This window comes from Chionomys nivalis, chromosome 20 (genome assembly GCF_950005125.1).
Source record: "Chionomys nivalis chromosome 20, mChiNiv1.1, whole genome shotgun sequence".
Taxonomy (NCBI): Eukaryota; Metazoa; Chordata; class Mammalia; order Rodentia; family Cricetidae; genus Chionomys; species Chionomys nivalis.
In genome coordinates this window covers 35,472,465-35,496,922 of record NC_080105.1, presented here as the reverse complement: position 1 = coordinate 35,496,922, position 24,458 = coordinate 35,472,465, and the positions used below count along the sequence as shown (strand labels likewise).

The 24,458-nt window shown below is 43.0% G+C and overlaps 1 protein-coding gene across 1 annotated transcript in view; it reads left to right on the top strand.

The window, feature by feature from the left end:
• The window catches only part of Pdgfrl (platelet derived growth factor receptor like), a 49,259-nt gene that overhangs the window by 4,769 nt on the left and 20,032 nt on the right, over positions 1–24,458 (top strand). Inside the window, exon 2 of the mRNA XM_057752414.1 lies at positions 7,591–7,888. Within this exon, the coding sequence (XP_057608397.1) occupies positions 7,591–7,888 (298 nt within the window). The remainder of the gene's footprint in view (positions 1–7,590; positions 7,889–24,458) is intronic.

Here is a 24,458-nt window from a genome sequence, read left to right as displayed (position 1 = left end):
TAGGAATAAGGTGTCTTAAAGCAATGGGTATATCTATTCTCTTACAGTTCTGGAGGTCAAATAAACCAAAATCAAGATGTCATTAGGTCCTTGCTTCCTCGGAGACTCTTGGAAGAACCCTACAGCCTCTTGCTAGTTTTTGGAAGTGTCTCACAATCCTTGGCATTCCTTGGTGTCCTGGCTTGTTTCTACGTCAACTTGACGCAAACTAGCGTCATTTAAGAGGAGGGAACCTCAATTGAGAAAATGCCTCAACTGATTTAATTACTGGTTGATGTGGGAGGGCTTAGTTCATTGTAGGCGTGGCCACTCCTGGTCTCTTGGTCTTTGATTTTGTCAGAAGACAAGCTGAACAAGTCAGTAAGCAGCACTCCTCCGTAACCTTCGATTCAGCTTTTGTCTCTGGGTTCCTGTCCTGCTTGAGTTCCTGTCCTGCCCCCACCCAGTGATGGACTGTTACCTGGAAGTCTAAGTGAAGGAGAATCTTTCCTTCCCAAGTTGCTTTTGCTCATGGTGTTTCATGCCAGCAATAGTAACCCTGACCAAGACAGACATTGGCACCAGGATTGTAAGGTAATTGCTGTGAAAGACATGACCATGTTATGCTTGAGGGTTTTTTTTTTTTTTGGTGGGTGGGGGAGTAGAAGGACTTTGGAACTTTGGGCTAGAGAAGCCAATTCTCAGAAGAGTTTTGAGAGCTCAGTGGGCTGTTCCGTTGGATCTTGAACCATAACGCTGGGAGCAGTGCCGAAGATGGAGGCCTGGCTTACAAAAAGTCCAAAGAGAAGTTAAAAGACTGCCAAGGCCATTGCTCTTTTCAATGAAGAATCTGTGCTTCTGGTAAGCTGAGGCTGAAGAATCAGCTGTGATTGTGAGAGACCGCATCTCTGAGGTAAAATCGTTGTTTGATTTGCACAGTGGAGGCTGGTCAGCTGGAGCTGAGAAATCAGTGATGATTAAGAAGATACCAGCATCATTAGTATCTATCTCTGTGTTCCAGTGGCAGCCAAGGTTGTACTTCGTGCTGGCAGCTGAACTTGGTAGGGTAGGAGTCACCCAGGTGGTACCAATTTTGAAGGCACGAAGGCGTCACGGAGAGCAGCTGAGGCTTGGCACTGTGAGGCAGGGCTGGAGTCCATGAAGAGAGCCCCGGAGAAGCTACCGGTGAAAGTGTAGCCCAGTTGCAGCGGGAGACCCCCAAAATTTGGAGACAAGAGTATCATACCAAGGACAGCAGCAACTACAGAATGTGTACCTGAGTTCAGGCGACTACGTGCTGTGGAAATTTCTTTAGAGGAGCTCGGGAGCTTGGGAGTGAATCACAGACATTGGACACTGATTTATTTACACTGTTGGAGTTTGGCTTGGCTTTGTTCAGACCGTTCCTCTGCCCTGGTTCTTCTCTCATGAAGTAAGAAAGCATTTCACTTATTTTTGATTTTACAGGAGCCTGCAGTTGAGAGACTCAACTTTTAAACAGATTTTAGAGCGTTACAGAGATTTATATTTAAAGAGAAAGGGGTAGCAAGAGAGAGGGACTGAACTTTTAAAGTATTTGAATTTGTAAAGGCTGTGGGACCTTTAAATTTATAATATATTTTATATTGTGAAATTTATTAATATGAGATTGAGACTGAACAAAAATAGAAAGAGTATTTATCGTTAAATAGTGTTGTATTGGTGTGTCAGCTTGACAAGGGGTCAAGTGTCCTGGCTAATTTGATGTCAACTTGACACAAGCTAGCGTCATCTGAGAGGAGGGAACCTCCGTGTAGAAAATGCTTCCAAAACACCCTTCCTCCCCAAGTTGTTATTGGTCATGGTGTTTCAGCACAGTGATAAAAACCATAATGCAGACATTTGGCTTAAGTGGCATGACCCCAGTCCCTGCTTTTGCTGCCACATGTCTGTCTGTCTTCTGTGTGTCTCTCCACATGGCATTTTTCTCTCTATGGGACTCTTCTGAGGACATCTGTCCTCATCGCAACAGGATTACATCTGTAAAGACAATTATTTACAGGTTCCCAGGATAGAACTTCAATGTAGCTCCTTGAGAGATGACACAATTCAACCAATATTGAGGGTGTTTGTTGGATAAAGAGTTAGAAGCCTGCCTGAGCTAAAGAGGCAACAGCTACAGGTCCCACAAACAAGAGCTAGGACTACACAAAAGCTTCTTATACTACCTAGTGTGGCTGAAGCACTCTAAAATGTGACACAGGAGAAGGCAACCCCTTGTAGACATGGGAGGACAATGCTTTCTTTCAAGTTAGATGAAGAGCACTGAATGGCTCTGAGTAGAGAAGAGATCATGATCTCACCTACATTTTAGAAGTTAAAGGCACCAGAGTGGAGTCAAGCAGCTACTAAGGGAGACATTAATAGGTGAAAACAGCTTGGTCGGGAGTGGTAGCAGTAGATGGAGGGAAAAAGTCTTCAGTGTCTGCTATGAAGACGAAACCAGAAGGATTTGCTGCAGGAGTCAACGTGGCCTAGGTGAGGGGAAGGGGGGGGGCAGTATAGCAAGAGTGATGGATTTGTCTGGAACAGCCAGGTGGAGGAAGTCCCTGAAGAGGGATAAAGGGAATTCTGGAGAAGGAGCAGGTCTGAGCGGCATCCATAGTTCAGTTTGGGATCATTAAATTTAAGATGCCTGCTAGTTAGTATTTCAAATAAAAGGCTGAGTAATAAACAGACTGTTTGGAGCAGGAATTTCAAGGCAAGGGCAGGAGCAGGGCAGTGTTCAACACACTGGAGCCTCAGAAGATGCGTGGCTAAACCCTGGGGCTCAGCTCAGGCCTGAGAAGTAGAAAAGGAAGAGGAGGAGACTATAGAGTTGTTAGGGACTAGGGGAAGACCCAAGACAGGGCAATGCCATGGGTCAAGGCCAAGAGAATAAAAGTTTTGAAGAAACCATCAACCATGCTAATCTCTGAGTGAAAGAGAGGTGATGATGTGGGCCAGAGAAAGCTCTGGACTTGGAGACATAGGATCTAGCTCTTTCCCTATCTTCTTGATGACTTGTGTTGAGTTACATGAAATCTGGAAATTAATAAAAATAGACTGCCTTAGGGCTCATAGGGGCTCACAGAGACCGAAGCCATGATCTCAGAGCCTGCATGGGCCTGTGTTAGGTCCTCAGCATATACATTATGGTTGTGTAGCTTGCTGTTCTGGAGTGGGAGTCAGGGTGTCTCTGACTCTTTCCCCAGATCTTAGGACCCTTTTCCTCCTCCTCCTGAGTTGCCTCTCCCAGCCTTGATATGAGGCTTTGTGTCTATTCTTAATGTAATTTATTATGCCATGTTTGGTTGTTATCCTTGGGAAGTCTGCTCTTTTCTGAAGGAAACTGGAGGAGGAGTAGATGTGGAAGAGAGAGGAGGTTGTGGGAGGGTAGAGACAGGGAGGAGTAGAGGGAAAGGAAACTGTGATAGGGATGTATGATAGATAGATGATAGATAGATAGATAGATAGATAGATAGATAGATAGATAGATAGATAGATAGATAGAGATACATACATACATACATACATACATACATACATACATACATAGACAGACAGACGGCTTTGCCTCTACCTCTAGTTCATATAGACTACATGCAACAGCCACAAAATTGAACCACTTAGTGGACAGTTAATGGGGATTCAGACACTGTTCTCAGCACTTAAACTATGTTAACTCAATCACCACAAAATTCCATGAGACAGGGACTGGAATGATAACTAAGCAGTAGAAAATCTGATGCTCTTGCAAGAGAACCTGAGTTCAGATCACATCATTCACGTGGTGACTAACAGCCTTCTGTACCTCCAGTTTCAGGTTATCCCATCCCCTCTTCTAACCTCCACAGGCACCAGGCATGGGTGCAGTGCACTTACAAACATACAGGCAAGTCGCTTGTGCACACAGAATCAAAGCAAGTATTTTTAAGTCCATGGATGGCTATTACCATCATTCTCATACTACACACAAGGAAGCTAAGACCCAGCTTAGACTTCCCAGGGCTGGTCAGCTAGTACGTAGCAAACGGGTCAGAAGTCAGTAATATTCATGGCCTGAAAATTTCACCACCTATTTTCCAATGTATTCCAAAATGCAATTGTAAAGAATTCCACTTTACTTACTTACAATATAAACTCTTACATCTTTAAGGCGTTTGGAATACAACTAATTTACATAGTTCATCAGAAGCCATATTGTTTTTTCTCTTTGAGATTATAATATAATATTTATCCCTTCTCTTTCCTCACTTCCAAACCTCCCATTTACACCTCCTTTCTCTCTTTCAAATTCATGGCCTCAGTTTTTCAGAAAGTCCTCTCCCACAACTGTAGCATATAGAGAATCGCCCTTGTTTTCTCCTAGCAGGTTCAGGGTTTCAGGCTCCACATTTAGGTGTTATTTAGAGGTCATTTTAGTGCAAGGTGATATATATATATATATATATATATATATATATATATATATATATATATATATATATATGTTTAATGTGGACATCCAGTATTCCCAAGGTCATCTGTTGAAGAAGATGCTTTCTTTTTCCAGCATTTATTTTGGCATCTTTGTCAAATACATCCCAAGAATATGGAATATCTTTTTATTTTCTAGTGACTTTCTGTATCTTTCTGTGCAGAGGTTTAAGGTTTTCATTGTAGAAGTCCTTTATTTCCTTGTTAGGTTTTTTCCTAGGGGTTTTCTTTAAGGCTTCTCTTAATTCAGAGTGTTTTTAAGATCTCCTCTGTGTGATTGTTGGTGGTGGGTAGAGAAGCTATTGATTTGTGAAAGCTGATTTTGTATCCTGCCATGTTTTTCAATTTGTTTATTATTTCTAGGGGTTTTCTGGTAGAATTTTTGTCATCTTTGATGCATAGCATCATGTCATCTGCAAACAGGCATAATTTGACTTCTTTCACTATTTGTATCCTTTTAATTTCCTTCTTTTGACTCCTTGCTCCAGCTAGTGTTTATAGAATAATATTGAAAAGAAGTGGGGATAGTTTTGTTCCTGCCTTCAGTGGAATTGTGTCAAGCTTTTCTTCATTTAGGGTTGTGTTGGCTGTGGGCTTCTCGTATTTTGCTTTTACCATGTTGTGGTATGTTCCCTGTCACCCTACATTCTCGGATGTTTCAGCATGAAACCACATGGACTTTGTAAAAAGCTTTGCGTCTATTGTCATGATTTTTGTTTTAAGTCTATTTTAAGTTTGATTTTTTTAAAGTCCCTTTATGTGGCTTATGACATTTAATTGACTTGTCTATGTTGACCCACCCCTGAATTTCAGGGAGAAAGCCAACTTGGTAAAGGTGGATAACCTTTTTGATGGATATCTGCATTTTGTTTGTAAATCCTTATTGAATATTTTTGAGTCTATGTTTATCAGAACTGTTGACCTATAGTTTTCTTTTCTTGTCCTATTTACCTGGTGTGAGTATTGAAGTGATGTTGGCCTCATTGGAGTTTAGGAGTGCTCCTTTTGTTTCTTCTTCTTCTTCTTCTTCTTCTTCTTCTTCTTCTTCTTCTTCTTCTTCTTCTTCTTCTTCTTCTTCTTCTTCTTCTTCTTCTGTTTTAATAAAGGAGGCTTGATCTTCTTTGAATGTTTGACAGAATTCTTCTGTGAACCCATACAGCAATGGGCTTTTTACCTGGTAGACTTTTCATTACTATTTTTGTTTTAGACTTTTGCGTAGTTTAATTTTGGTGGTTTGGCTGTGTAGCACAATTAATAAAAACCCAGAGACAGAAATTGGAGTTCAACCTAGAGGTCAGAAAAGCAAAACAGTCGGCCACTGGATCTTAGCTCTACCTCAGTCCTAAATGGTCATCCTGCCTTCAGGAATCTCAGAATGAGACTGTGTGAGAGCTGTCTTCTCCTGTCTTATATTCCTCCATAGGGCTGGGATTAAAGGAGTGCACTACTACACCCTGGTTTCTATGGCAAACTAGTGTGGCTACTGGGGTGTGTCACAACTGCCTGGTCTGTAAGACTGATCAGTGGGGTGTTTTACTCTCTGAACTTCAGGCAAGCTTTATTTATTAAAAAACAAATGATATACCACTGTGTGATTGATTCTAGAAATTCATCCATTTCTCATAGGTTTTTCAGCTAAATGGCATAATATGCTTTTGAAATACTCCCATATAATCAGAATTTTTTTGGTGTCTGTTGAAATGTTTCCCTGTTCACTTCTGATTTTTTTAATATGGGTTTTCTCTTTCTTTCTTTTCATTAGTTGGGCCAAGGATCTGTCAATTTGGTTTACTGTCTCAAAAAAAATCTGTAGTGATATTTTGTTTGTGTTTTAACAAATAAAGCTTGCCTAAGAATCAGAGTGCAGAGCTAAACCGCTAGAGGCCAGGCAGTTGTGGCACACACCTTTAATCTCAGGACTTGGGGGACAGACAGATCTCTATTAGTTCAAGGCCTCCTGGGCTACACAAAATTGATCCAGTTTAAAAGAAAAACTGAGCTCACACAAAGATGACCCCAGAACTTGGGATCCCACGCCTTTAATCCCAACACTAGGGAGATGGAGACAAGAGTGATAGGGAGAGGAATATAAGGTGGGAAGGCACAGGAGCTAAGTGCTGTCTGAGGACAGGATTGCTCCTTTGGTCTGAGCAATGGTGGAGGTAAAAACTCACTAGTGGCTGGCCACTCTGCTTCTCCTATCTTCAGCATTACCCCCTATGCCTGACTCTGGGTTTTTATTATTAATGCCAATTAGAATTTGTGCTACAAGAACCAGTTTCTAAATTTGTCAATTCTTTGTATTGTTTTCTTTGTTTCTATTGCACTGATGTTTGCTCTGAATTTTATTATTTCTTGCCATCAACTGGGCTTGGATTTGGTTCATTCTTGCTTTTCCAACTTTTTGAATTGCATTGTGAAGCTGTTTATTAGTGCTTCTTCTTCTTCTTCTTCTTCTTCTTCTTCTTCTTCTTCTTCTTCTTCTTCTTCTTCTTCTTCTTCTTCTTCTTCTTCTTCTTCTCCTTCTCCTTCTCCTTCTCCTTCTCCTTCTCCTTCTCCTTCTCCTTCTCCTTCTTCTTCTCCTTCTTCTTCTCCTTCTTCTTCTCCTTCTTCTTCTCCTTCTTCTCCTCCTCCTCCTTCTCCTCCTTCTTCTTCTTCAATGTAGGCACTTAGAGACTTGTAAATTTCCTGCATAGGACTGCTCTCAATGTATTCCAGAGGTTTTATTGTATTATACTTCCTTTTCATTTAGTTATGGGAATATTTTTAACTTCCTTTGTGATTTTTGATCCTTTCATCATTCAGTAATGAGTTGTTTAATCTCCATGAGTATGTACGTTTGTTAGAGGTTTGTTCACTGTCAATTTTAAGTTTTATTTATTGCTTTGTGAGCAGATAGGATACAAATTTTAGTTTATATTTTGCTGTTTTGAATAATATCTTTAAGTTGTCTTTAAATTGTAGAATGGGTGAAGAAAAATAATTGCTTTATGGCTTATGATAATGGATGAAAAGGATTTGGGCATAAAGCAAGGGGAAGCAGTAACATCATATGCTGTGGGCTTCTTACGCTCAGGGAGTGCCATTCATTGCTTTCCTCTCACGCCTTTGTAGTTGCTGGTCAACACCCCCCAAAGAACAAGCGTCCAAAGGAACAAGGAGAAAACAGGATAAAACCTACCAACAAAAAGGCCAAACCCAAGGTTCCAAAAATAAAGGACAGGGACTCAGCTGACTCCACACCAAAGAGCCAGTCCATCATGATGCAAGCAATGGACAACGGTCGCTTCCAGAAACCTGGTGCTGTGATGAGTCTGACGGCAGGGCAAACTGTAGAGCTCCGATGTAAAGGAAGCAGGGTGGAGTGGAGTTACCCCGCCTATCTGGACACCTTCAAGGACTCCCGTCTCAGGTAAGCAACGCTGTCTTCCTTTTCACTGCAATGGGCCAAGGGTTTGATTCTTCTTCCATCACTTGATTCCTGTTACCTCTGACATCCACCGTCCCACTCCACATGACTGTAAGATAGAGTGAACATCTTCAGTCTCACTTCTAGGTGACCACCTTGTGAGAAAGAGTATCAGCAATAAGATGATGCTCTGGTTTTATTTTTTAAAGGAAATACATTTTTCCCTTTTATTGAAAATGGACTCTTTTCTCACATACTATGACCAGATTACAGTTTCTCCTCCTTTAACTCCTCCTAGCTCCTCCTCTACCTCCCCTCCTATTTAAATCCACTCTCCTTCTGTCTTTATTATATTAATAACAGGTTTCTACGAGTTAGTAATAAAATATATCAAAATAAAGTGTAGTAAGATAAACGAAAAACTGTTACTTTGGAGTTGGACAAGACAAATCAACAGATAGAAAAGAGCCCAAGAGAAGGCACAAGAACCAGACATCCACTCTTCCACAGACCAGGAATTTCATAAAACCACTAAACTGAAAGCCATGATGTATACACAGAGGACCTGATGCAGACCTGTGCAGGCCCTGTGCATGCTGCTTCAGTCTCTGTGAGTTCATATGAGCTTTCCTCATGCTGATTTAGATGGCCTTGTTCTCCTGGTGTCCTCCATACCCTTTGGCTCTTACATTTTTTTCCACCTCCTCTTCCTTCAGGTTCCCTGAACTTCGAAGGGAGGAATTTAATGGAGACATCCCATTTAGGGCTGAGTGTTCCGAAGTCTGTCTTTCTGTTCTGGTTTTATAAGAGCAGATTTGGGTTGATATTTTGCTGATTTCGGATAAGATCTTTGAAGCTGAAATACATTGTTTTTAAGCTATTGTCTTTAAAGAATAGATGAAGAAAACTGCTTTATGATTATGGCAGAAATTAGTGAAATTCTTCCCACAGTTAAAAAAATTGCCACTCATTCCTCAACTTTAAAGGAAACCATACGACAAAAATAAATAGAACTGAACCTTTGTAGGAAAACCTAACGCGCAGAAATGAATAATTAATAATTCATTTAATGAAAAAGTAATATATTCAATGTTTTATGTTCTTTTAAACAACCAAAAGGAAAACCAAAATGCCCAAATGGGTTCCTATGGGCAAGCTGCCTTGAGACTAATTTTAATTACTTTAAAACCTTTCAGCTGTATGTGATGGGTTTTACTTTTGTGAATATATGATTGGGACAAAGACCAAAGATTTGTTATGTCTGAGTGACAATCTTCTGGGGCGGGGCTTCTTCAGGAATAGTAATTAAGATGATGGAAGGTGAAAAGCTGGTGCTCAGTGGTAGAGATCTTGTCTAGTGTGTGCAAGGTTCTGAGTCCAGAAATGCACACAGACACACACACACACACTGTAGAAAGCAAGAAAGGAGAGTCTACTTCAGATAGTACTGAGGCGAGTTCTGAGTACCAGCTGTAGCATTCAGGAACATTTAGGTCTTGGTTTCCTTGGGCACAGAATGAAGAAGTAGGATGTCATGATTATAATAGACTATGTGATGGCTATTTTAGGTTGTCAACTTGGCAGCATCTGGAATTAACTGAAATTCAAGTGGCTGGGTACACTTGTGAGGGACTTTTTTCTCAGCTCCATTCTATAAGTTCTGTTCCTTTAGAGAATGTTGACTTATACAGATTTTGCCACCAGAAGTGGTTCTAGAGCAACTCAAGTATAAGGTTGAATTTTTTTTAGGTATCTGGAATAGGCTTTCCGATTTGCAAATGCCTACAATTACTGACATCTCTCCAACTACTGAAACCTCTCCTAGAATCTTAGAGTATTAAAAGTCATGGTGTGAAATAGAGACATATTAAGGATGGATATAAACTTAAGGAGATAAATGTATTTGGTTATACTGATTGTGAGAGCCAGCAGTTTTTGTGATTCTATATCTAAAACCTTGGCAATTTGAAAAAGCAAAAAAGAAAAAAAATGATGAGGCTGTTCCTGAATTCATGAATAAAATGACAAGGGAAAGGAATAAGCTGCATCATAAAATTATCCCACTTAGAGCATCTCAGAATATGCTGAAGGACAGCAACAGCTCAGTGATAAGACTGACCTTTCCCAGATGTGTACAAACATTTCAAAGTGAGCCCTGGAAGCGAATCTTTCAGCAGCTACAGAGCTCAAGGAAGACCAAACCAAAACCTATAAAGTTGGCTGAATTACAGCAAAAATTCAAGTTCCAGTTCTGGAGAGTATCAGCAATTAAAGTAAAGGTACTAACTGGTAAAGAATGGGATCTTGTAACTTGGGACAGAGATGAACTGGAGGACCATATTGAGACTGAGAATTGTGACCCTCAAATTCTCAGAAGTTTATCTCACCTGAGGAAGTAGTTTCTCCACCCTCAGCAGAAAATGCACCCGTGTCCCATCCTCTGAAATATTGCTGTGCTGGCTAGTGTTATGTGAACTTGACACATGTTAACATCATCTGAGAGAAAGGAATCTCAATTTCAAAAATGCCTCCTTAAGATTGGGTTGTAGGCAAACCTGTAGGATATATTCTTAATTATTCATCCATGGGGGAGGGCCCAGCGCATTGTAGGTGGTACCATCCCTGGGCTGGTGGTCTTGGGGTCTATAAGAAAGCAGGCTGAGCAAACCACAGGAGCAATCCAGTAAGCAGCACCCCTCTGCGCTGTAGCCTTTGCTTCAGTTCCTGCCTCCAGGTTCCTGCCCTGTGGGGGTTCCTGCGCTCATTGTTTTGGGTGATAAACTGTTATACGAAACTGCGCGTGAAGTAAACCCTTTTGTCCCCCAGTTTCTTTTGGTCATGGTGTTTAACCATAGCAGCAATAACCCTACTTAAGACAATTGCCTTTTCCTCCTTTGAGGAAATTAATCCTTACCAGCAGTGGTCTTCTCTAAAGGATATGCCAGGCAAGATAATATTTACATCTCAGGGCTCAGAAAGAGTTGCCCCTAGACCTATAACCAGACTTAGGGTGAAGCAGGCTCCTAGGAGGGAGGTGGAATGTGTAGTCCATGAAGTGCGCTACACTCCTAAAGGGCTTAATGAGTTTGCTGATTCTTTGAAGTAGAAGTCTGGGGAATATGTGTGGGAATGGATTTTATGGGTGTGGCATAATGGTGGAAGGAACATCAGACTGGATCAGGCTGAGTTTCTTGATACAGGCTTACTGAGTGGAGATTCTGGGTTTAATATGGAAGCTAGCACTGAGTTTTATAAAAGAATGTCAAAAGTCTGAACTGTTGGCTGAAGCGTTTATCGAAAGATGGCTATCTGAAAAGGAGTTGGAGATGCCTGCTGTCCCTTGACTTGTGTTGATGAAGGGATTTTAAGGCTTAGGGAAATTGCAGTGCTAGAGTAAACCGGCAAGCTATGTGAAACCTAATCCACTGTAATTCGAAGGTCTGTAAGACATGCTTTTCGCTAATCCTAGAAGAGAGACAATGGTGAGGGGGCACCAGCACACCTGAAGTGTGCTGTCACCCCTTTCTTTGTGCCATCCCTAAGGGCTGGAGATGCTGCTTCTCGGTTGGATAAGTTAATGCAGTGGGCTTAATTGGAGCCCAAAGTAGCTTTGAGCCAGGTGGCAGCACTGAGTCTCCAAGGCAAAGGGATTGTTATCTTAATGGGCAGCGTAGGCAAAGCAATATTGACAATGGACTAACCCTAACAGTCAGAACAGGTAAAGTGAACCTTATGGTGGCATTACCTTTGGTACCAGCTAATCTGTCATGGTGTTGCCAGGTATGGAATAGATAAGAAGCCTACTGCATTGCTGTTTAATGGTCTTTTTAAGTGGGAAAGTTCTTAAACATATGAAGGAAAGGCTACATTTGATTGTGGGAAAGAGAGAGAGAGAGAGATCTCAGTCCGTGAACTGATTTTCAACTTGAGCAAACTTGCATATCCAGAACCACTTGAATAAAGAAATGACCACATTTCCTTGAGGAAGAACCTTGATAGAATATCTATTACTCTTAGACTTTCTCCAGTTGTGCCCCAGAAGGACCTACAGCCTTGTATAGGGGCAACTGCACACCAAAGGAAAGGAAACAATCAGACATTCCAGAGTTTATTGAATACTGGTTCTGTATTGATGCTGATTCTGGGAGACCCCAAGAAACATTGTGGCCCTCCTGTTAAGTAGGGGCTTATGGAAGTCAAGTGATTAATTGAGTTTTGGCTGAAGTACGACTAAATAGTAGGTCCCCAAACTCATCCTGTGGTTATTTCCACAGTCCCAGAAGGTATATTTGGGATAGATATATTTAGAAGTAGGCAGAATCCTCACGTTGATTTTACAACCTGTGAAGTAAGAACTATTATGGTTGGAAAGGCTAAACGGAAGCCTTTAGAATTGTCTCTGCAAAAGAAAATAGTGAATCAAAAACAGTATTGTATCCCTGGAGCAATTGCAGAAACTGCAATTGCAGAACTGCAAATGGCAGTAGTGCCGCCATTGACGACTTGAAAGATGCAGGGGTAGTGGTTCCCACTCCATCTCCCTTTAACTCTCTTGTCAGGCCAGTGCAAAAGACAGCTGGGTCATGGAGAATGATTGCCACTGCTGTACCAGATGTGGTGTTCTTACTTTATCAGATTAATTTATATTCTGGTACATGGTACGTAGCTATTGATCTAGTAAATGTCCTTTTCTCGGTTCCTGTTCAGGAGGACCACAAGAAGCAATTTGTTTTCAGCTGGCAAGGGCAGCAGTATACCTTTTCAGTTCTACCCCAAGGATATATTAACTCTCCAGATCTGTGTCATAATTTTATGACACAGAAGGGCTTTTGATTATTGTTATTCCACAAAATATCACACTGATGTCCTATATTGACAACATTATGCTGGTTGCACTAAGTGAGCAAGAGGTAACAACCACTATGTCTTGTTTGTAACACAATGCACACACCAGAGGATGAAAAATAAATTCAATCAAAATTCAAGGGCATTCTACTTAACTGAAATGCTTACGAGTCCAGTGGTTTGGGGCATGCAAATACAGTCCTTCTAAGGAGAAAGATCAATTATTGTACTTGGCTCCTCTCACGACTGTGAAAGAAGCACATTTAGTAGACCTATTTGGATTCTGGAAAGCACATTCCTCACTTGGCTGTGTTACTCCAACCTATATACCGAGCGACTGAGAAAACTTACATTTGTGTGGGGCCTGGAACAGGAGAAGGCTCTTCAAGGGCCGAGCTGTTGTGCAGGTTGCTCTACAACTACGACCATATGAGCCAGTAACCTGGTAGTACTTGAAGTGTCAATGGCGGAAGGGGATGCTGTCTGGAGTCTATGGCATATCTGGTATAGGTGAACGATAGACATCTATGGGATTTGGGAGCAAGGCTCTACTATCATGTGAAGACAACTGTTCTCCCTTTGAGAGACAGCTCTTAGTCTGTTATTGGACCTTAGTGAAAACTGAACTTTTGACATTGGGCCACCAAGTTACCATGCAAGCTGAACTGCCCATCATGAGCTGAGAGTTATCTAATCCAAGAAGCCATAAAGTTGGATGTGCACACCAGCAATCTATTATCAAGTGATATATATATATATCATATATATATATTTATATTTATATTTATATATATATATATATATATATGATTGGTCCTTAGTGGGTCCTGAAGGCACAAGCAAGTTACATGAAGAAGTTGCCCAAACTACTCCCATTACAATAGCATCTGCTGCGAAGCATGCAGTGTTAGCCTATGGGTGTTCCCTATGATCCGTTGCCGGGGGCAGGCAAGACTAGGGCCTGGTTCACTGATGGTCCTGCATCTTATGTAGGCACCAGCCAGAAGTGAAGAGTTATAGCAGGACAACCCTGAAAGATGCCAGCGAGGGGAGCTCTTCACAATGGGCGGAACTTCAGGCAGTTCACATTGTCATATATGCGTATGTATTTGGAAAGAGAAATGATCAGATGTGTGATTGTTTCTTACTCATGGGCTGTAGCCAATGAATTGGCTGGATGGTCAGGGACTTGGAAACAACATGATTGAACAATTGCTGATAAAGACATTTAGGGAAGAAGTATGTGACTAGATCTCTCCAAAAGGGTGAAGGGTGGAAGATATTCATATCCCATGTAAATACTCATCAGAAGGTGACTTCCTTCCATAGAGAACTTTATCAATAGTCAAGTAGATAGGATAGCCCATTCTTGGAAACTCAGCCTCTTTCCTCAGCCATCCTTGTCAATGTCCATGAAGAAAATGGCCATGGTGGCAGAGATGATGGATACACATGGGCTCAACTACATGGACTTCTCACCAAGTTTGAGCTGCCTATGGCAGCCACTGCGTGCCAGATTGGCCAACAGCAGAGAAAAATACTGAGCCTCAGCTATGGCACCATTCCACTGGGGTGACCAGCCAGTGACATGGTGGCGGGTTGACTACATTGGACCACATTTCTCCGTGGAAAGGACAGCAATGCTTCATCAGCCTTACTGCAGTAGCTACTTATTCTGGTTATGGATTTGCTTTGCCTGCAGTAATGCTTCTGCCAAAACTGCCATCTGAGAACTTACGGGACACCTTATTTGCCTTGGATGGTATTCTCCACCCTCAGCAGTGTTCTAACCAAGGACTCTCTTTACAGTCAGAGAAGTGTGGCAGTATGCCCACAATCATGGAGTTATAAACACCAGCTAAGGCCACATGACCAGTTTCCGAAATGACGTTTAAATTAACACGATGAGTATTTCTGTCATATTTTGTTAAGCATGTGTTTGTAAAGTAATTTGTGCAAAGGTCTGACCATGTTCCCCACCAGCCTATAGCAGCTGGCCTGGTAGAAAGCTGGGATGGTCTTTTGAAGACACAGTTATGGTGTCAATTAGGTGTCAGCATTCTGAAGGGTTGGGAAAGGTGTATATGTTTTGAATCAGCACCCAGTATATGGTAGCTTCTCCCACAGCTAGGGTCCATGAGTCCAGGAATCGAGGGCTGGAAAAGGAATTATTCCACACACTTATAACCCCTAGGAACCCATTAGAAAATTTTTTTGTTTACTGTTCCCTCAACCTTAAATTATGCTGACCTGGAAGTTTTGTTTCCAGAGGAGGGAGTGTTCCTGCCAGGAACCACAGCAAACATTTTATTAAACTGGAAATTCTGACTTCCCCCTGGCCACTTTGGGCTTCTGATGCCTTTAAACCAACAGACCCAAAAAGAAATAACAGTGTTAAGAGGGGCTATTAATGCAGATTACCATGGGGAAATTGAATTGCTTCTCCATAATGGAAGTAAGAAAGATTATTATGTCTGGAGTATAGTAGATCCTTTAGGGCATCTCTTGGTGCTACTACGTCCTGTGACTAAAGTTTATAGAAAACCACAACAACCTAAGCCAGGCAGGATGCAAAAGGGCACAGACCCATCAGGAATGAAGGCATGGGCCACTTCTCCAGGAAAATAGCCAAGATCTGCTGAAGTGCTCACTGAAGGTAGGAGATACAAAATGGGTACAAAAGGAAGGAAGTAGTAAATACCAGCTAAGGTCATGTGACCAGTTGCAGAAATGAGGATTATGTATAATTGACCTGTTTCTGTCATATTTTGTTAAAAATGCATTTGTATAGATATTTGTGTTTTCTTTCCTCCATTTTTTTATTGAGTAATGTGACATCAATTAAGAGAATACCAGTGGTTATCATATTTAGGTTTGAGATACTGAAACAATGTCCCTCAAGGGACACTGAGCACCCATTCTAAAATTTATAATGTGTTTTCAGTTGTATGAGAGATAGTTATATCATCATAGGTATAATTACAATGTGATTAAATATATAATGTATTGTACATGGGATAGTTATATTTGTGTTGGGTATAATTATGACCTTGCTATTGCTTCATTTGGAAATAAAGTGTAACATAAGGGCTCTTATATAGGCTGCCAGCAGAAGCTGTGGTCAGATTAAAGGCAGATCTTCCCACCCCAAATGTCCAGATTAAAAGTATCTCCACACTTCAAATGATTTAATTTGAAAAAAAATATGTCACAGGTGTTTGGGTTTTAGTTAATTCAAGATGTAGTTGGCAACCAAGAATAACCATCACAAACCAAAGATCTGTATTTCCCTAATGGCTAGGACTGTTGAACACATTTAAAAAAATTAGTAACTGGCCATTTACATTTCTTACTATGAAAACTGATCATTATCCCATTTGTTGATTTATGTGCTTGGTGTTTATTTCTTAAATTCTTTTGTCAGTTCTGGGAGATGCTTAGTAAATTGTGGATTTCCCAAGCACACAGGTCTTCGGGGGTAACTAACTGTGATGAAGACTAACATGACCAAGAGAACTGGGCACAGTCAGTCTCCTCTATAGAAGAATCAAGGACATCTCTTCCTCTTTCTTAGAAGTGTATGCAAGCTTATTTAATTGATTTATACTTTTTTTTTTTTTTTTTTTTTTTTTTTTTTTTTTTTTTTTTTTGGTTTTTCGAGACAGGGTTTCTCTGTGGCTTTGGAGCCTGTCCTGGAACTAGCTCTTGTAGACCAGGCTGGTCTCGAACTCACAGAGATCCGCCTGCCTCTGCCTCCCGAGTGCTGGGATTAAAGGCGTGTGCCACCATCGCCCGGCCTGATTTATACTTCTGTAGTCTGATGTTTGTACCTATCTTCTCTCAAAAAGACCCTCCCTCTTCATGGCATATACCACAGCTGGTTGCTCACCAGATTCCTAACACCTAGGATGGTTTCTGTCTCATGCCAGAAATCGGGAAATACATTTAATGCCCCCATAGTCTCAGAAGACAGTTTGCAGAGACACGCCCACTCACACAACACTGAAAGACAGTCTTGTGTGCACTGCATGTGTGCACTGTTTGTACTGTGTATGTACCGTATGTGTGCACTGCATGCATGTATGGCATCTATGTACTGTACGTGTGTGCACTGTATGAGTACATTGCATACATGCACTATATGTATAAACTGCATATATGTGATGTGATGTATGCATTACTGTATGTGTTCACTGTGTATGAACTGCATGTATGTGATATGTGATGCATGTATATGATATATACCACATGATGCATACATGTGATCTACGGTACATGTATATCATATATGATGCATGCGTGTGATATATGTACATGTATATGACATGATGCATGCGTGTGATATATGATGCATTGTACATGACAAAAGGAGGAAAGGAAAGACAGCTCATCTCCTTCTACCTGGCCAAGCACATGTCACTAGTAAAACATGTTTTCTCTCTTCTGTTTTTATCTTGTTGGTAGGGGAGTTGTTTACTTATTACAATTTTCTTCCCATTTTTCTTAGACAGGATCTTGATAGGTAGCCCAGGCTTGCCTTGAACTCATGATTCTCTTGCCTCTGCCTCTCCAGTGCTGAGATTCCAGGCGCACACCACCAAAGCCCAACTTTTTCTGTCCTTAAACATCTCACCTCCGTTCCTCTTTCAGCTAATGAGGACATTCCCTAATTCTTGGAGGAATCGGAGCCCTGGGGTTTCTTAACATCACCTTGTTCTGCTTCTTCCTGGGTTGCTTGCTTCCTTCACACCCACATCCAGTCAATGGTCTTGTCTCCTACCAGAGATGGTCTCTTCCTTGGTGTTCCTCGGCGCCCCCTACAGTGCTCCCCAGCAAGTGCAGCTCTTCAGGGAGCAAGTGATGCTGGGGTCAGGAGCTGAGAGATTGGGTCTAGAGTTAGGCCACCTGTGACTCTGGAACAAGGTCATTGAACTGAATATTTTTTAACTTTTAAAGACTTTATTTATTTACTTGTGTGTGTGTCCACATAACAGCCAGAAAGGGGCATCTAACCCCTCAGAACTGCAGCTCCAGGCTTTTACGGGACACCTGACTTGTTCCATGGGCCCTGGGTTCCAAACTCCAGTGAAGAGTGTAACAAGCACTCCTAACAACAGAGCCGTATCTCCAGGCCCATCACTGAAGCTGGAAAAACAAACCAACAACAACAAAAAGTTCACGGTGATTTTACTTAAGGTCTCCTGCCTCCCCCTGCTCTTTGCTTACTTGCTTGTTCTTTTGGGGAAAAAGTTGAGACAAGGCCTCACTTTGTATTATCCAAGCTGTCCTCACACTCGCTGCAATCCTCCTGCTTCAAAGTCCTAAGCACTGAGGATAACAGGTATGGGCTACCATGTTTGACTTTTGTTGTTTTTGAAGTCTGAATGCCTTTTTTTAAATTTATGAGTATGAGTCTTTTGTCTTTATGGGTATCATGTATCTGCTTGGTGCATGCAGAGGTCAGAAAAGGGTGGCAGATCCCGGGGCATTGGAAGGAGCTACCGTGTGGGTACCCCCGGAGATTGAACCTCAGTCCTCTGGAAGACACCCCACCCCATGCTGTTAGCCACAAAGCCTTGTTGTTTACTAGGACATGTATGACAGGGCATGTTAGTGGAGGTACAGTGTGTGTGTTGATCAAGTCAGAACATGTAACATATTGTCACGTTTTTTTCATTTCCTTGTGGCGAGGACATTCAAAAACGTTCTCTTCTACTGTGAATTTTCCAATGCAGCGTCCTTAGCCATAGTCGCTGTTGGGAAATCTTATTTTCAGGTGTGTGACTTTTGTTTACACTGCGTTTGTTTAACTCTGAAGCTGTGTGACTTTTGTTTACGCCGCATTTGTTTGACTCTCTGAAGCTGTGTGACTTTTGTTTATGCCGCATTTGTTTGACTCTCTGAAGCTGTGTGACTTTTGTTTACGCCGCATTTGTTTGACTCTCTGAAGCTGTGTACCATTTGTTTGACTCTCTGAAGCTGTGTACCTGTGCCTGAGAAAAACACCTGATGGTCCTAATAAAGAGATGAATGGCCAGTCATGAGGCAGGAGCAAGGATGGGCGGGGCTGGCAGGCAGGGAGAATAAATAGAAGGGGAACTCTGGGAGGAGAGAGCATGAGGAGCAAGGAGAGGACAAGAGTGGAGGTCGTCGGGGGCCAGCCACACAGCTACCCGGCCAGCCATGCAGCGAGAGTGTAAGTCAGATTACAGATCCAAAAGAAAGGTAAAATCCCAGAGGCAAAAGGCAGATGGACTAATTTAAGAAAAACTGGCAAGAAACAAGCCAAGCTAAGGTCGGGCATTCATAACTAGGAATAAGCCTCTATGTACAATTTATTTGGGAGCTGGGTGATGGGCCCCCCCAAAAAGTCAAAAGAGCAAAAACATCACATAAAAGTCTCCTTACCGAGAGCACTACACAGAAAGGCCAAACCCCACGCCTAACCCGAGTTTTGAACCCACTCACCACTCATTCCCTCCCTCCCTGCCCTTTCAGCATCTAGCCATTTTACTGCAGTATGAAAATGACTCTCAGAGATTGCCGGCTAGGGCTGCTGGGCAGCAGGAGTCCTGAATTTGGGCTCTTTTCCTGGACTATGGCCTGAGCCGCCACCGTCCTCCATCTGTGATAGGTCCGAGGGAATAAACTTAGATTCAAGTCACTCTCAGCCTGGGGAAGACAGCTTTAGGAGAGAGATACTTGCTACACCCTAGGATAGAGTATATTAAATACATCTAGTTTCAAGTTTAAGATGGAAAACAAGTCATTTGCCAAAGGTGTCATCATCAGAATGCCCACTAGGTGGCAGGCTTTATCAGGGTTACAGCTGTCTTCAGTAACCGATTTCAAACGAGGACTGAAGGGCTGAAAAGAACAGGCACAGTCCCTCAGAGGCTGCAACAGCATGGGGCAGGGTCTATATTTTCAGATGCTAGGGTGGACTGGGCTGTCACTTCCATAATGGATCATTCCCAGTTGCTTAGATATCCCAGCTCTTTGAGACGGGAAAGGGGTCACCTGAAAACCGACCAGTGTTTGTTACCCTTGACGGCACGCGCCATTTCCCGACCTCTCTGCACCCTGCCCTTCTTCCAACAATTTTTAAAACCTCTACCAATGTGCAAAGTCCTGTGGAGGCTGTGGTCATGGATGAAGATAGGCTGTTGACTAAGCAGTTTAATACAGATAATGTGCCCAATGCTAACGGAAATGCGGGGAGGGGGGGTGCGAAACCGCAAACCAGTATCTGACAGTTGAGTTAACCAGGGTGGAGAAGAAGGTAAGAAAGTTCTGGAAAGAGGGGCCAGCCCGCAGGAACTACCTAAAGGTAAGAAAGATTATCTGTAACTGCAGGGGGAGTGTGTGGAAGGTGAGGTAGTCATAGGCAACAGAGGAAATTACCCAGGAGCAGAAGGCAATGCCAGGAGGCACGCAGGAAGCATGCCATGCCAGCCCTCTCTGCCATTGGGACAACTTAGAGTGGCACCCAAGATGATTATGAACTTTACTATTTGTATACATACATATATGCACATATATGCATATGCTGGGCCCATACCTTTAGTCCTAGCACTGGGAGGCAGAGGCAGGTAGAGCTCTGTGAGTTCAAGACCAGCTTGGTTTACATTGCAAGTTCTGGGCATAGAGAAATTCTGTCTCAAAAATAAAAACAGGCAGCCAGGGAGTGGTGGTGCACACCTTTAATCTTAGCATTCAGGAAGAGGCTAGCCTGGTCTACAGAGTGACCATGGACACACAGCAAAAGCCTGTCTCAGAAAAAAAAAAAGCCAAAAAGGGGGGGGATGCGGAGTGCGGAATACATAAGCCACACATCTCTTCCCAGCCCAGGTGACCGCCTCTCCGTGCATGCACGTTTGTTTTTCTCAGACTGGAGACATTCTTAGGCCTAGTGCTCCTTCCTAAGACAGGAAGGAAAATGATTTAATTTTCGTTTTGTTGACACAGAGAAAGATTCTAATATAAGAATGTTCCAGATCATCTGATAAGCTCCCACAGGGGCATCAACCTAGTCCGACTCCATTCTTTCCGTAAACATGTCCTTTCCTAGTTTTGCCGTCACATGCTTCAGGTGGGGAGACGGGAATTATTGGCACTCTGCCGAGAACAAGAACAAAGCAAGAAATTTGTAATGTGTGGGCCAAAGGGTTAAATAAATCACTCCTGGAGCGGAGGAGGTGTGAGCTGCACAGCCTCACAGGGGGAGACCGCTTTTAAACAAGTTGGCCTGACAGGATAATGAACCCTAGACCTGCTCTAAAGAAAAAACATAAGTCTGCAAGCATTATCCTTCAGGATGTGTCTGTGGGGTCTGGTGGGATGCTAACATTTTTCAGTCAAGAGCTGGAAGCTGGGAGTGGGTGGGGCTCAGTGCTCTTTGATGGCTGGTTCCTCTGAGAACAATAAATAGCTCCTAGAAGAGAAGGCCTCTGTATTTCCACTTGGCTGCACTTTGCGCTGCTCACTCCACCCACAGCCGGCACAAAGGAGGGTGGGCCGGGTTAGCAGACAGTGGGCTGCTGGCCAGTCTGCTGGGCAGGCTCTCTCTCCTGCTTGCACAGGGAATGGAATCCATCCGAAGGGCATTTTAACAGAAAGGAATGTGAGGGAGCATTTATGACCAGAAGGAGCCCACTGTTGAGAGGGAAGAAACTGCGTATTCTGAACACCGGCTGGCGCTCTGTGGAGAGGGATGTTTCTTCCTTCCCCGTCTGTCTTATTTTGGTGTAAAAAAAAAAAAAAAAAAAAAAAAAAAACACAGCTTTTACCGTTTGTGTTGTGTTTCAGAACACACCTTGGTACACTTAAGTAGATCCATATTGGTAGGTGGATTTAAGTTCAAAGTGACTTTCTTCAAAGTTGGGTTTTCTTGGCAGAACCAGTAAGAAATGATGTGGGTTCCATTTCTCTTTCTCCTTATGTGGAGTTAGCTGCATGCTGGGTCCAAGTCCAGAGACGGTCCCAGTTAGCAACTTGACACAGCCTGGAGTTACCTGAGAAAAAAAGCCCCTACTGAGGAACTGCCTAGTACAGAGAGCCCTGTGGGCATTTCTGCGGGAGACTGTCTTGACTTTTAATGATACAGAGGCCTCGCCCCACTGTAACTGGTACCAGACATCCTTAGGATAAGAGCAATGGTCAAAGGCTAAATAAGAAAGCAGCTAAGAACAAGAGAGATCCAGCAAGCAGAGTTCCTCCATGACTTCTTCTCTCAACCAGAGACTTTAATCCGTGAGTAGAAATGAAGCCTCTCCCTCCCAAAGTTGCTTTGGATCCGAGTGTTTTATCACGAGAACCGAAAGACAATTAGAACAAGAGCAAGCTGGAAGTGTTCACAAGGCCTGGGTGTGGAACTCAGCCACAGGGTGCGTGCCTGGCGTATACAAAAGGTGCTGGATGAGGTCCTCAGCGTGGCAAGAAAACAGAAGTGTATGCCGTAGCCAGCAACCAATACCTGTCTTCAAGTGCATTTCCATCCTGAATTAAAAATAATGCTCCCCGCCCTGAAGGTAGAACATTCTATGGCACCAGGACGGGCCCCTACACGTCCCTAGAGGCAGGGCACACATCTTCTCTGGGCATACTGACTGTTCTGACAATGCTTAGGGTGCAGCAAAAACAGCTATGATCCATTCGGGGCATGGGTGGCGGAGGGCAATAATGGAACCAGACTCCTTGTTTCCAGTGCAGAATGAGGTCATGCCTGGCCAAGCCCTTGGCATACACAGCAAGCCCCTCAGTGAAGCAGAGCTATTTTTGTTTTATTGTATCCCGACAAGGTAAAAAGCACAGGAAATGTTTGTTTTCCATCTGTCAGGAATTTTTATTTTCAGGAAAAGATTTCAGTCTCATCTGTCTCCTACAAACTAGATGTTCATGCTGGAGTTTGGTCTGGAATATCACCAAAGGCTGGGTGTCTAGTCGATAGTGCCATTGGGACCTTTGGAAGTGTGACCGAGTGAAAGGAAGTTAGGCTATGAGAGATGTGTCCTTGAAGGGGCCGTTGAGATCTGTCTCTTCTCCCCAGCCTGCCTCCCCCTTCCTCTGTGTGCGCATGCTTGCGCGTTCTCTCTCTCTCCCTCTCCCTCCCTCTCCCTCCCTCCCTCTCCCCCTCTGTCTCTGTCTCCCCCACCCCCAACTTTCTAGATTCCATGAAGTAATTTAATTTTTGCTATGTATGCCCACCATGGCATTCTTCACTGGGACCAAGCCATCATGACTGAACCACCCTAACTTGAGAACCAAACCAGACCTTTCCTCACTAGAAGCTGACTCTCGTGGGCATTTTGCCGCAATTAGAGAAGGCTGATTAGTACAGTCCACAGCACCGCAGAATGCCAGACGGTTTCCAGGAGATCCAGCAATCCAATCCTCCATCCGCAGTGTACCCTTGAAGGAAGGAGGAAATATTTTCTGCTAACATTTTGTGTTAAAAGAACATTAAACAAATCCTCTCATTTCTTGAACATTCTGGGAAGCCTAGGTGGGATTATTGCAGATGTGCTGCGTGGCAATGCAACCTAAAAAGACGACGGTGGTAAAGTCGAGTCCATGTGCCAAGTCAAAGACAGGCTAGAAATATCGCACAGCTCTTGCAGATGACAATCTTGGAGGCCGCCGTTGAGTGGAAAATGCTTTGGGTGTCACTGAGTGACCGTACATAGTTTCCTAATAGGATCCCGGTTAAACAAATATTCATGTGGCTGAGGTGTGGGGTTTCGTTTGCAAAAATGAAAATTGGTGATATTGTGGTATGAACGTTTTTGCCAAGTATTTCAATATGTGAAGTCTAAGTAAAACCATTTAAAGGGCTTGTGAAGAGAGAGGCAAGAAAAGGGGAGTAAAGGATAAGTTATAAAATGAAGAATTTTATGTCCCGTGGAAAATAACTGTTCAGAATGACATGCCACAGAACAGATCGAGCTATCAGAATTCTGTGTCTGTTGTCTGGACTCAGTTTCTCTGGCAGCTCCATTCACCCACCTGCACTGGCTGTAGATTCTTGTGCCTTGTTTGCCCAGGTCCTCCCACTTTACCTGTATTCCTAACGTGTTTGCTCTGTTACGTGGCCTCGGGATCCTTTTGCCTGACTTTATTCGGCTCTTCTCGAACCCTTTAGTTTGATTGCCTTTTAGACTGGATCCCGATTTCCCTGTGGGTCAGCCGTGCTGCTGAAGGCCTTACTATGCTCTCTCTGAGCACAGGGGTAATCCTGGTGTCTCATTGGCCTTGGAATAAAAGGTCGGTGTCATCGCCTGCTCACCTCCTGTAACACCACTGATCCTCTTTGTGAACTCCAGCCAGTAGCTGAGACCAGGCGAGGGGAGCCAACCAAAACTGAAAGAATGCACTCTTCTGTATTTATCTACCAAGGTGACTTGTGGAATGGTACAAAATCGGTGGCTCATCAAATAGTACGATATAGCACAGCTGGCTGGTAGGCATCTAGGGAAGTGAGCAGACCGTAGCGATCATCCATATGAGAGACCGCAAAGGGTAGCCACAAGTGTGTCACAGCTTGAGATGGACAGGTATTCGGCTCGGTGGAACTCAGTGGACTGTGATCATCTACGTTTAAGGAGTCCCCTAACTGTGCCCAACCAAAAACAGCTCATGAACCAAAAGACATAAAAACACACAGAATTTCAGAACAGCAATGTAAGCATATGAGGCTGCTGGTAAGCTGCTTCTCCCGTCATCTGCGGTG